General features: G+C 43.5%; 1 protein-coding gene across 1 annotated transcript; it reads right to left on the bottom strand.

Annotated features, from left to right (window-relative positions):
• Window positions 1–330: 330 nt before the first annotated feature.
• LOC112924046 (mammaglobin-A-like) lies at window positions 331–1374 on the bottom strand. Its single transcript, XM_072757328.1, has 3 exons — window positions 1320–1374; window positions 766–953; window positions 331–528 (listed from the first exon to the last, which is right to left on the bottom strand). Exons 1-3 carry the CDS (start codon window positions 1372–1374, stop codon window positions 490–492), a joined length of 282 nt encoding a protein of 93 aa, XP_072613429.1. The 3' UTR covers window positions 331–489.
• Between the last annotated feature and the right edge of the window lie 10849 nt (window positions 1375–12223).

The raw sequence follows: 12223 nt of genomic DNA, 5'->3' as shown, positions 1-12223 counted from the left end.
GCCTGCGGTGGCTCAGGAACTGCCAGCCTCACAAACACCAGAACTAAGTCTGGAGGACTTCCCAGATAGTCCGAGGGAAATGGGGGTCAGGAGGGTGGAAGAGCACATTGACAGGGAGAGGACCATGTTGGGCTACACATGGGGAGGAACAAAGTGCTTTTCAGACTCCCCACTCCTTCACGCAGGTGTTCTCCAATGAGAAACTATGCATGAGTGTGTGTGTGTGTGTGTGTGTGTGTGCGCACGGGCACATGCACCGGTGATAGAAGAGCCTCTCTAAAGGCTCCATTTTGATCAGATAACATAAGAAAAACGAACTTCCATTTGCAGATACTTTATTGAAATGAAAATGTACTCAAGGTTTCAACAATTATCTTGCAGTTTATAGATCAAAAGACAAAAAGGAAAAGAAAGTTGTGGTTTGTATTAATCAGCAGTCGGCGTCCAACCATTCTCTGCAGTCCTCAGAGCCCCAGATCACGTGGAAGGTTAAAACGGAACACACGAAGGACTATTATATATTATGTCCTAGAAAATAAAAGCAGAGACATCGCTCAGATTTTCAGCTCTCTGTGACAAAGGAAAATCTTGAAAGACAAACATTTCTTCTTCCTGGCTTCCTGGGTTTGTCCACATACATCTGGTATCCATGAAACTCGATGTATGATTTAAGGTCAGAATAATGTGGAATAATGAGTGACAAGCTTAGTGCCTGCTCGTCCCTGTCCATTGGTTTGAAAGCACATCAGGAGAAACCATAGTTACCATCATCAATGCGAAATTGCTCAGAGTTTCATCCGACTGCTGGAGAAAACATTGCTTCAGCTCTGCTATGGCCTCGTTAGCTTCAAGACCATATGTGAAAGGTTGAAGGAAGTTTTGGTATTCATCTATGCTCACTTGAGAATCGATTGCTTTGTTAATCGCTTCCTCTAATGGTAAGCATCCAGAACCTGGAAGAAAACATGCAAAAGTGGTCTCAGTTATGTAGGGATGAAGCCTTTTAGGGAGTCTCTAAGATGGTGGTCATCTGCTTACATTCCAGTAGACACATACATTCAGGAAGATTATGGTGAATGGTCTTGAGTTCTCGATGCTAGCATAGAATTTCCTTTAAGCCTGCGAACATGTGTGCCCCCTCCTCCCCGATCCCTCTCACATTCCCTCCATAGTCCAGAGAAGCTAGACACTAGTAACCATGAACCAGGAAGACACCAGAGAAATGAGATCTCTACACTGGAGTTTGGGGAACAGGAGATCTTCCAGAAAGTGCTGACAGATCTTCAGGCCAAAGCCTGTCCTCCCCACCCAGAACTCACCTGCAAAGCAGTAAAGGGGGAGGGCAACCAGCACGAGGACTTTCAGCAGCTTCATGGTTGAAGTCAGCTCTTGCTGGCTGGTCTGACAGGGAGGAAGGAACTCACGTTGGATGGGAGGACCTAGGAGTCTTCCCTTTATTCTCCTGGTCACCACCTTAATCCCTCCCATAAATGAGGGAATGAGTCACACCACGAACCTGGCTTTGGACCAGGAAATGGCAGCAAGAATCATCTGCAACCCAGCTAGTCTGCTCTGTGTTTGTAGAAACCAAGGAGACAGAGCTCGGAACTCCATAAGGATACATGACTTTAGATGAAATTAAGGCAGACGTGCTTGCTACCTAGTCATATTACAGCCAACTGAGCCTGTGTTGTCATCCCAGGTGTTTTATTATTAGTGTGGTCTTCATACCCTCCTCGCTCCCCTCCTACTTTTTCTTTAATAATAAATTTATTTTTTATTGGTGTTCAATTTGCCAACATACAGAATAACACCCAGTGCTCATCCCGTCAAGTGCCGCCCTCAGTGCCCGTCACCCATTCCCCCCCACCCCCCGCCCTCCTCCCCTTCAATCACCCCTAGTTCGTTTCCCAGACTTAGGAGTCTTTATGTTGTTTCTCCCTTTCTGATATTTCCTACCCATTTCTTCTCCCTTCCCTTCTATTCCCTTTCACTATTATTTATATTCCCCAAATGAATGAGACCATATAACGTTTGTCCTTCTCCGATTGACTTATTTCACTCAGCATAATACCCTCCAGTTCCATCCACGTTGAAGCAAATGGTGGGTATTTGTCATTTCTTTCTTTCTTTCTTTCTTTCTTTCTTTCTTTCTTTCTTTCTTTCTTTCTTCTTTCTGTCTTTCTTTCTGTCTTTCTTTCTTTCTTTCTTTCTTTTGTATTTGTCATTTCTAATGGCTGAGTAAAATTCCATTGTATACATAAACCACATCTCCTTTATCCATTCATCTTTCGATGGACACTGAGGCTCCTTCCACAGTTTGGCTGTTGTGGACATTGCTGTTAAAAACATCGGGGTGTGAATAGAAAACCTGAACAGGCCAATAACCAGGAAGGAAATTGAAGCAGTCATCAAAAACCTCCCAAGACACAAAAGTCTAGGGCCAGATGGCTTCCCTGGGCAATTCTATCGAACGTTTAAAGAAGAAACCATACCTATTCTACTAAAGCTCTTTGGAAAGATAGAAAGAGATGGAATACTTCCAAATTCGTTCTATGAGGCCAGCATCACCTTAATTCCAAAACCAGCCAAAGACTCCACCAAAAAGGAGAATTATAGACCAATATCCCTGATGAACATGGATGCAAAAATTCTCAACAAGGTACTAGCCAATAGGATACAAGAGTACATTAAGAAAATTATTCACCATGACCAAGTAGGATTTATCCCCGGGACACAAGGCTGGTTCACACTCGTAAAACAATCAATGTGATTCATCGTATCAGCAAGAGAAAAACCAAGAACCATATGATCCTCTGAAGAGATGCAGAGAAAACATTTGACAAAATACAGCATCCGTTCCTGATCAAAACTCTTTAGAGTGTAGGGATAGAGGAAACATTCCTTAACATCTGAAAAGCCATCTACAAAAAACCCACAGCAAATGTAATTCTTAATGGGGAAGCACTGGGATCCTTTCCCCTAAGATCAGGAACAAGACAGGGATGTCCACTCTCCCCTCTGCTATTCAACATAGTCCTGGAAGTCCTCACCTCAGCAATCAGGCAACAAAAAGACATTACAGGCATTCAAATTGGCAAAGAAGAAGTCAAACTCTCCCTCTTCGCCGATGACGTGATACTGTACACAGAAAACCCAAAAGCCTCCACCCCAAGATTGCTAGAACTCATACAGCAATTCGGCAGTGTGGCAGGATACAAAACCAATGCCCAGAAGTCAGTGGCATTTCTATACACTAACAATGAGACTGAAGAAAGAGAAATGAAGGAGTCAATCCCATTTACAATTGCACCCAAAGCATAAGACACCTAGGAATAAACCTAACCAGAGAGGTAAAGGATCTATACCCTAAAAACGATAGAACACTTCTGAAAGAAATTGAGGAAGACACAAAGAGATGGAAAAATATTCCATGCTCATGGATTGGCAGAATTAATGTTGTGAAAATGTCAATGTTACCCTCCTCCTTCTTCAAGGTCCATAAAGCTTCCCATCCCGTGTTTCTTTCTGCTCCTGCTGGCTTACAAACGTCTGGTCTCAATGCAATACCACAAACATCCTCTGGAGGTCAGACTTCCCTCCCCCTCAGTCACTTTAGTAAGGACTTGTCATTTGGGAACTACTAGGTCTCATTTTTGGTGAAAGCCTCTTTTGACAAGAATATCTCATTTAATTAAATCGATTTCATAAATTCAGACTATTACAAATCTATAAATATTTTTTAGCTCTTGAGGATTTTTCCGCCACAGATTCAAAGGATGATGTGCAGCAGTAGAGCAAGAGGTTGGTTGCTCAGCAGAGGCAGTGCTGAGTGGTGGGCCGGTGAAGAGGTGTGGTCGAGCAGATATGGACTTAAACCTTGGATGGACACCTAATCACGAAGTGTCCTTGGGCAAGTGAAACTGCTGGTCGTTTCATTTCCAGCTTCCCTTTCCTCATTTCTAAAATGAGCAGGAATAATATCATGCTGATTTTGCAAGTTGACAGACATTCTGTAAAGAGCTTATCTAGGGCTTCAAAAGGGTAATCACGAATAAATGGAAGGTTCATCCATCCTTTCATCCGTCCATCCGTCCATGCATGCATCCATCCATCCTTCCATCCATCCATGACAGACTGACAAAAGGTAACCATGGGCTTTCCCCATCACGGGGGCCTGTGCTGTGTGGCCCAGATTCAGTGGTTCGGCCAGGACTTTGGCCCTGTGGAGCTTACATCTACAAGGGAAGCAACAAACAAGCCCATAACTGAATGAGACACAGAAAGTGATGGCTGTACAGAACAACACTGAGGGGCAGTGTCCGGGACAGAGGTCCAGTCTGGCTACGGGAAGGGGGACTTTAAGCCTGGATGAGTGGACAATGATATCAAGAGGAAGATCTGGGAAAGAGTGTTCTAGGAAGAGAGAACAGCACACACGGAGGCTCTGGAGCACTTGGTCTTTGGCAAGATAAGGAAAGCAAACACAGTGTGCCTCTTGGTGTCAAGAGAGACACAGGACGTCCTCATACTGTAGAAATTAGAAAAACCACATCAGTTGAAGCAGGGACAGCCTGAGGGCAATAGGAACATGAGAAAGAAAGTTGGCTCAAGGTAACAAAACGAAAGGGAAATTGATGAGAGAGCCAGAGAGATGAGTTAATTACTCGTGAATACAGTATTTGTGTTTGGATTATTTGAATATTGGATTATTTCCTCCCATTATTCAGCTGGAGCCTAAGTTGCCAAGAACAATGCTAATTTAGGGAGAGGCTAGAAATAGGAAGGAAGGTTGATGTTCCCATGTGCCGTACGTTCCCCCGGGTGATCATTGCTGCCAATATCCATTCCAAAGTCAAATGAAGGTCTTCAGTGATGAAAGGAGAGACTTTTTGGCTAAGTCTTAATGGGCAGTCACCGTGGGTGTTTTGGACTTGCTGTGTTACCTGCTGGGACACAGTTCCCTGTGTCAGAACACAAATAAAATAAAGTAAAATAAAAAAGAAATAAAGCAAAACAAAACACAATAAAATAATACCTCACGTCATGTACATGGTGTCCACAATAAAGAGTATTTCTTTTTTTCCCTCACGTTTTCTCCGCTGAAGATGATGATCATTCCAGGTGAACGAACACAGTGAACTCAGCTCACAAAGGACTCATTGGCAAGCCAGTGTTGACCAGGAGAAACAGAAGAAACCAAAAGTTTAGATTGCATGTGCAGCTAGTCTGATGTTTCCTCCTCCCAAAAGGAGCTTTAAGTCAGGTTCCCAACGATGCTAAGAAACTAGGGGCATGGAGGCCTCAGTTTCCGTGTTTGTAGAACATTACTGTTCCCCTATCATTGCAAACCATGATATACAGGTGAGTTTGTACAGGTCCATATTTTACCCTGAATACCCTGTGTCACGGGAGAGAGAGAAGGTATTCGGCAAGAGGGAGTTCTATTTGGCCTGTCCTCAGTCTTACGCAAGACCTGAGATCTACTCACACTGATATTATGGTCATTTGAGGCCTTGCCATACTGCCTATAAGTAAAAACCGTAGTGAGAGCCATCTTTTCTCAGTGATTCATGCGTTGGTACAAAAGCCCTTGAAGGAGTTATTTTGAAATTTAGATGATTTTTAAGTGCTTTTAAATTGTAAGTTACTAATATGGATCAGCTTTGCAGTATTGAGGGACAAGACATCCCACATGTTTTTTCACTCATTGTTTAAAACCAGTTCTGCCCTCACCTGCAGAGCTGTTGGGACATTAACCTCAGGCATGTTCTATCAAAGTGAACGTCTTCCTCATTAAGATCCTGCCAAAGTCTAGGTCTTGGGGACAGAGGGACTTACCCAGGCCAGCAAGCTTAGGAGAGACTCTGGCTTTGAAGACATCTTGAAGGCAGTGAGATGGTTGTTCACAGTATCTAGAGTGTTCCTAGACCAGGCTCACTAGTTGCCATGGGCCAAGCCTGCTGTGGAGATTTCACAGCTGCGTCACCTTGTACCCTGGGATTGTCATAAGTCCTCAGTGCAGTGTTGGCACATAGCCGGCACTGTGTGCGTGTCACCTGCTAGTGAATAATATTATAAAATTGAGAAGGTCTTATGCTAAACCCAGAAGGACTACTGGACCATCAGAGACCACTGGAAATTTGCTTCAACATTATATTCTGTGAAAAATCCAGAGAAGGCCATGTTCACACCTGAGGTAAAAGTCCCATGTTTGAATATGAAGCACTGAATTTGGATCCATGCTTACTTCATATTGCTCTGACTTCTTTTTGCAAGAGATTTATTGAGATTTAATTTACATAGAAACTCTCTGTCAAACATATTCCACAAACTGTTGGCTTTTTAATCTTTCCAAAGCTCCCAAGCAACGAGTGTTTATCTGTTTTCGAAATTCAAAAAAACACAAATGCCAAACAAGAATAATGCACTCACTGGACCCACGGCACTGAAGCAAACCTCCTTTAATTTGATGCAAAGAAAAAAAAAAAAAAGGAAAGAAATCCCAAAGCATAGGATGATGATCATATCTCTTATTCCAAAGTAAGTAGTCTAGAGTGTGAAAGTGGTCACAAAATGGATGGCAGGCCAGGGGAGCAGCAGGAAGCAGGATTCTCCTGAGAAAACTGAGATACGTGGGCAGCCTCCCTTAGTTGCGAACCTCCTTTGCAACTTCCCAGGTGTAATCTGAAGGCACCCCTGTCCACAGAGGGTAGGGAGAGACTGAAGAAAAGGCAGGCCACTCTGGGTTGGTGTGTGGCAGGTTTAATGAGCAAGTAAAGTTACATTAGAGTGTTGCCCTGGGTAGCCACGGATGAGTAGATTTCTAAACCCTCCTGCCAGAGTCAGAAAGTTTCCAGAGGAGCCTTAAGTGAGTTTGATCACATACTCAATTCAAGTGATCTCAACAGCACATCACTGTCTCAAGACATTGTCTTGGGACAGCTTCTGGGAGTGGAGCACTACATTCCAAGGACAGGGGTGGTGGGTGAGGAGCCTCCCATTGCCTGGGTCCAGCTCATGGTTCACCTGGAGGTCACGTCCTCTTCCCCAACACCTGCCCATAAGGTGAGCATATCATTTCTCTCCAGATGCAGACAATGGCACAAAAGAAGTCAAGCGGGTGGATCAACAGCCCACCCTCGTGGGTGGCAGCCAGGGCAAGGAGCCTGGTGTCCTGGCTGAGAAACAGCTCTCAACACTATTGACCTCCTTAGATGACCCCTATGGACTTTCACATTATGGCTCAAATGGATTCTCATGATCTGGACTCACACTGCCCTATGTGGACTCCAGGGTGATCACTATGGAGGCCCCTGAGTTTTCTGCTGAGGCCTTGGCTCCCTGTGGATTCCATATGCCCGGTCCTTGCCTCAATCGCACTGAGGTGAAACTCCTTATCTTTTCCCAGTGGCACATGAAACACAGCCCTCTTCTCCCGCCTTTTCCTGACCAGAGAATCCATGGATGTCCCTTTCAAGACACTGTGTGCAGCTCTCTCCTGACATCTCCAGGATCCTGACCCCATGGTCCTTCCTCCCTGTTATGCTCCTACAAGGTAGTGCCTGTAGTGCCTGTGTATCTCTGGTCTTTGTGTTGATGACAGGGTTACAGTGGGTTTTTAATTAATTGCTGTGAAACTGCTCTTCAGGACAGATTTTGTATTTGTCCAAAGATTTCACTGATTATATTACACGTTTTATTATTGGGTCTATTAGTAAGAGAAACACATTTAAATTTGAATCTTTCGTGAGGTCAGGGATCAAAACCAAACTGGAAGCAGTCCCCAGCCTGTCATTATGGTGCTAACACCACCTTGTTTCTGTTCCTAGATGAAGACTTTGGTGTCAGAATAGGGAGAGGGCTGGTGAGGACAGGAGGAAGTGGGAGCCTGTGCCATGCATGGACAGGCCACCTCAGTCTCCCTGTTCCACAGAAATGGCTATGACCTTGGGCCAATGTGACTTTGATCTAATCTTTCCTGGATCCATCTGATGACTTGGGGCTGCAAGTCGGATTTGGAAGCCAAGCCAGGATCAAGGTCAGCTCCAGTGAATTCTCCTTGGCTCATTCACCAAAACCCTGAACTTTACACAATGTGTGACATTGCCAAGAAATATGTGTTTAGGTGTTTAATCCCCATTGACATGTGACATTTCATATGGGTCATTAGATATCTACACCATTATCTTCTGTGTTGAGTTAGTAATTTTCCCTCCAGTTCGTGCCCAGCTTTTCTTGCTACCCGTGGGCATGCACAGTTGTGAACCTCACAGGGAGTTCACAGAGGGCATTAGAAAGGCTAATTGGGAGAACTGATATAATAAAGTATTTGCACTCTGAGAACAGTGATTTTCTACTGAAGTTCATGACTCTCTCCTTCCACCCATACCTGCGGGGACTCGTCAATGATGGAGATGTTTTGGGTGTCCTCACAGAATGGTTGGTATGCTAATGGTATCAAGTGGATAGAGACCAGGGCTGCTCCTAAACGATCTGCCATGCCCATGATATTTCCTCAAAAAGGACTTATTCTTTGTCAAATGTCAATAAAGCCTTGGTTGAGAACCCCACTGCTGGAGAAATAAGTAAATACATTGGCCCTTGTGGCAAAAGATCGGTAGTTCCAGGTAGCCTCCCGCTAAGTGGACGGTGTGAGTGGAGCCCCACTCGCTGTGCAGATAGATGTTGGCAAGAGTGTGGGCATCTGAGTCATCTGGTGCACAGAGCTCAACTTGTTCTTGCTCACGGAGGGCCGTGGCCTCTCCATTCTGTCATCCACATCCTCTTTGTCCTTCAAAATCCAATTCAGTCATCTCCTCCTCCCGTAGTCTTCCTTCAGAGAGTGTCCAGCTCATACGGCTTTGTTCTTGGTTGAATGTCTTTTGGCTTTTGAATTCCATGGTAGAATCTCATTCTCAGGGGTATATTGATGTCTTTTTCATGTCTCTTATGTCCTGTCATTTGACACGATAATTAATTCCTTAAGGAAAATCATTACTTCTTCCAATAAATACATAGGTTGCTCCTAAGTTTGGTGCAGTATAGATTCCAAGTTGTCCTGAGATACTTTGCCACATCCTAACATAATTTTGGCCAAATGTTTCCCTGACCATTTGTTCTTGCCCCTCCTCTTCTATCTAGTCCTTCCTTTTCGTTTCTCACGACTTCTTGCACTTTTCAAAAATTTTCATTTCATTTTATTTTTGTTAAGTTTCTTTATTTTTAGTAATCTCTATACCCCCACGCAGGGCTCGACTTCTGGATCTCAAGATCTAGTGTCGCAAATAGTCTTCTGACTAAGACGGCCAGGCACCCCTTAAGTTTTTCATTTTAAAATAGTGATATAGAAAGAAGCATTGTTGAAAAAGGAAACTATTACAAACTGTTTCCAGTGAGAAGCACTGAAGCTGTCTCAATTCTTACTCCACCGAATTGCTTCATAGTATTCTACTGCTTCTTTCGCTGTGTCTCCTGGTTTTGTTGTGATCTCAATATTGTTTAAAACTGTTCTCCACTGATTCATTCATAAAAACCTGTGTTATATCCTGCATTGACTGGATTCTATCACCTTATCGTTCCTTATGTATCACGTTTTTTTTTTTTTTTTTTTTTTTTTTGGTAAAGCCCATCATCCCAAAGCTTCTGAGGATGAGTTCACTGGAGGTAAAGCTTTTGAAGATTTGCAGTACCAAAATCCCCATTTATCTTCAAGCTTAAGTGATAGTACTTCATATAGAATTCTATTCATATGTAACTAGAGGTTGAAGCCTCTGAATTTTTAATCTAACTTTCATGTCTTTTAGTCTTGTGTTGACTCAATTTTTATTCCCCATCTTGGTTATGACCCTAGTGTTTCCTTCTGAAAGAAACACCTTTCTTCTGAGCGATGTTCAAAAGAATCACAGCAATGTGTTTTGGTGTGAGGAGTGAGGAGGATATGCAATATCATATTCTTCATTTCTAGGAAATTTTCTTGAGGTATTTCTTTGATGACTTTCTTCCCACCATGGTCTGTCTGATTCTGGAATCTTACTATTACGTGGGTAATGGATTGATGCTTTAACATGCTTTTGTTCTCTCTCATAAATGTGTTCTTTATCCTTTCCAATGCACATATGCCACTTTTGTTCCATGATTTTGCTTTGTATTCCAACTCGTGTTTCCAGCAGTCATATTTTTAATTTTTCCCGAGCCGTTTGTTTTACTTTGAATGTTTTAAAGCTATGAGGAGATAAAGAGATCTTGGTAATCGGGGCTTTTTGAAGACCCATGAAAGGATCCACATGAGAAAGAGCTGCCTGGCCCAGAATCCACACTAAATGTAAAGGAATGTGAGTCAGTTAAGAACTTTCTTATCTCTTCTCTCACCTCATTTTAGGCCCTAACTCTGTGTGAAATTATGGTTAGTAGCCAGAAGAGAAAAAGTAGTAGCAAAGGAGTGAAAGAAAGGAGAAGCCTCAATGTTGAAGCAATGTGAGGTTTTGCTCATTATAACAGGCCTGAATATACTGACTTCAGAGTGGAGACACTGGACTTCATATCCTAGGAAATGAGGAGCCTTTGAAGGTTCGCTTGAAATAAGCCATGAGAAAAGCTGAGCTTTGTGTTCAGAGTGTTGACTTTTCATAAGGAGTAACATGGATGGAGAGAGAAGCCATTGGAGGAGAAGTCCCTGGGCAGAGAGTGTTAATCTGTGTCCAGGGGAACAATTAGAGACCCGAGAGACAAATTCAAAAGACTCTGCATACACCTCATCCTTTGTGACTGGTTGAACACAGTTGTGAGTTTGAGCTGGAGTTTCTAGAAAATTAGGCATATGTCAACAAAGAAAAATCTAGGAGGCAAATCAAACAATGAGTTGACACCAGATGTAATTTGAGTTTGAGGTGTTGACAACTCTGGGGGAGTATGTCCAGTGTAGACTGAACCCAGGCCATGCTCCCATTTAGTTATTTTTCTGCTGCCACAGAGAGCTGTAGCCTAAGGAGTCTGTGTGTGTGTGTGTGTGTGTGTGTGTGCATGTGTGTATGTGTGCTTGATAAAATATACAGAAGAGAAAATTTAGCATTTCAACCTTATTTATTCATTTATTTGTTTATTTATCATTCAACATCACTCCTTGGGGCCCTAGTTTTCCTCCTCCCGAGTTCACTATGGGTAACCTAGCACCCAGGAAAGTGACCTGAGAAGAAGGAAGGTGCCCAGATGTTCTGTGCAGCCTCAGTGTAGCTCCTCAGGTGTAATGTCATCCACCCTGTGGCCAGCTCTCACCCAGTCAGGGGCCAGCAGGGAGACAGGTACCCCCGCCTCTTGTGCTCCCGACAGAGCAGCACCCTGACTGCCTTCCTGGCTGCTCAGCTGAGCAGAAGTCTCTATGAACAGAGAAAGAATGAATTACCAGTACGCCCGCAATTAGCTTTCTTTGCAAAACGGGTATCTTATCTGTGCAGCTCTTCACTTGCAACTTGGCATTAAGGGCTGCTTCAGGTGGGTTATATGCAAGCTGAAGTTTAGGCTTGTATATAGCTTCATGTACAAAGAGGAAGGCAGTCATATCCTTTGCAAGGGATGGACATACGATCGCATTGGCTGGTGAAGAAAAAGAAATACAATCAGTGTAAGGAAAATCACATTTTCCCGTGGCTCCCCGAAGTCAGAACTAGACAGGAACCCAAGAGGTTCTAGGATCTCATTCCTTAAGAGTGCCAGTGACAATGTGGGACAGTAGAACTGTGACTTCCTTATATCTTGGAGTGAGCACAGAGCCAGGACTAGGATACAGGCTTACTGATCCCCAATTCAGTTTTTATTCTTGTTAAAGCATGTCCCCTCCTTTCCAAGACCCTCCTGTCTGCTCAACAGAGGGAAAGAGGAGGATGTTTAGGAAGTCATATGAAATAGAAGGACAAAGAAGACTGGGTTAGTATCATGGGTAAGAAGATATGCAAAAATATTGTGGAATGGATGGCCGGAATTCATCTATATAAACAGAAATCCCATCCCTCTGAGTGTTCTTGTTCTATCACAAAATGCTGGCAGCGCTCCTAGAAAACCAGGAAGATTGGTGGATACAGTGAGATCTACTCAGTACTAGATGTAGCGAGTACTTCTTACTCCCAGAGCCCCCTTGAAGATTTATTATCAGAGACTAAGAGAACACAGGCTCTTCTGAAAGTGAGAACTCTCCCCAAGCCCATCCAGTTGTAACATTTTATGAGCC

Source organism: Vulpes vulpes, chromosome 5, assembly GCF_048418805.1.
Source record: "Vulpes vulpes isolate BD-2025 chromosome 5, VulVul3, whole genome shotgun sequence".
NCBI classification, from domain to species: Eukaryota; Metazoa; Chordata; class Mammalia; order Carnivora; family Canidae; genus Vulpes; species Vulpes vulpes.
This window is presented reverse-complemented; position numbering and strand designations above follow the sequence as displayed.

What these genes read in the sequence shown, in the direction of transcription:
- LOC112924046 (XM_072757328.1), bottom strand. Translation starts at nt 1,374, where the DNA reads ATGAAGCTGCTGAAAGTCCTCGTGCTGGTTGCCCTCCCCCTTTACTGC. An exon ending in CCCCCTTTACTGCTTTGCAG is followed by an intron (nt 954 to 1,319) that starts GTGAGTTCTGGG and finishes GTTTTCTTCCAG; the next exon opens with GTTCTGGATGCTTACCATTA. An exon ending in GCAATTTCGCATTGATGATG is followed by an intron (nt 529 to 765) that starts GTAACTATGGTT and finishes TTTATTTTCTAG; the next exon opens with GACATAATATATAATAGTCC.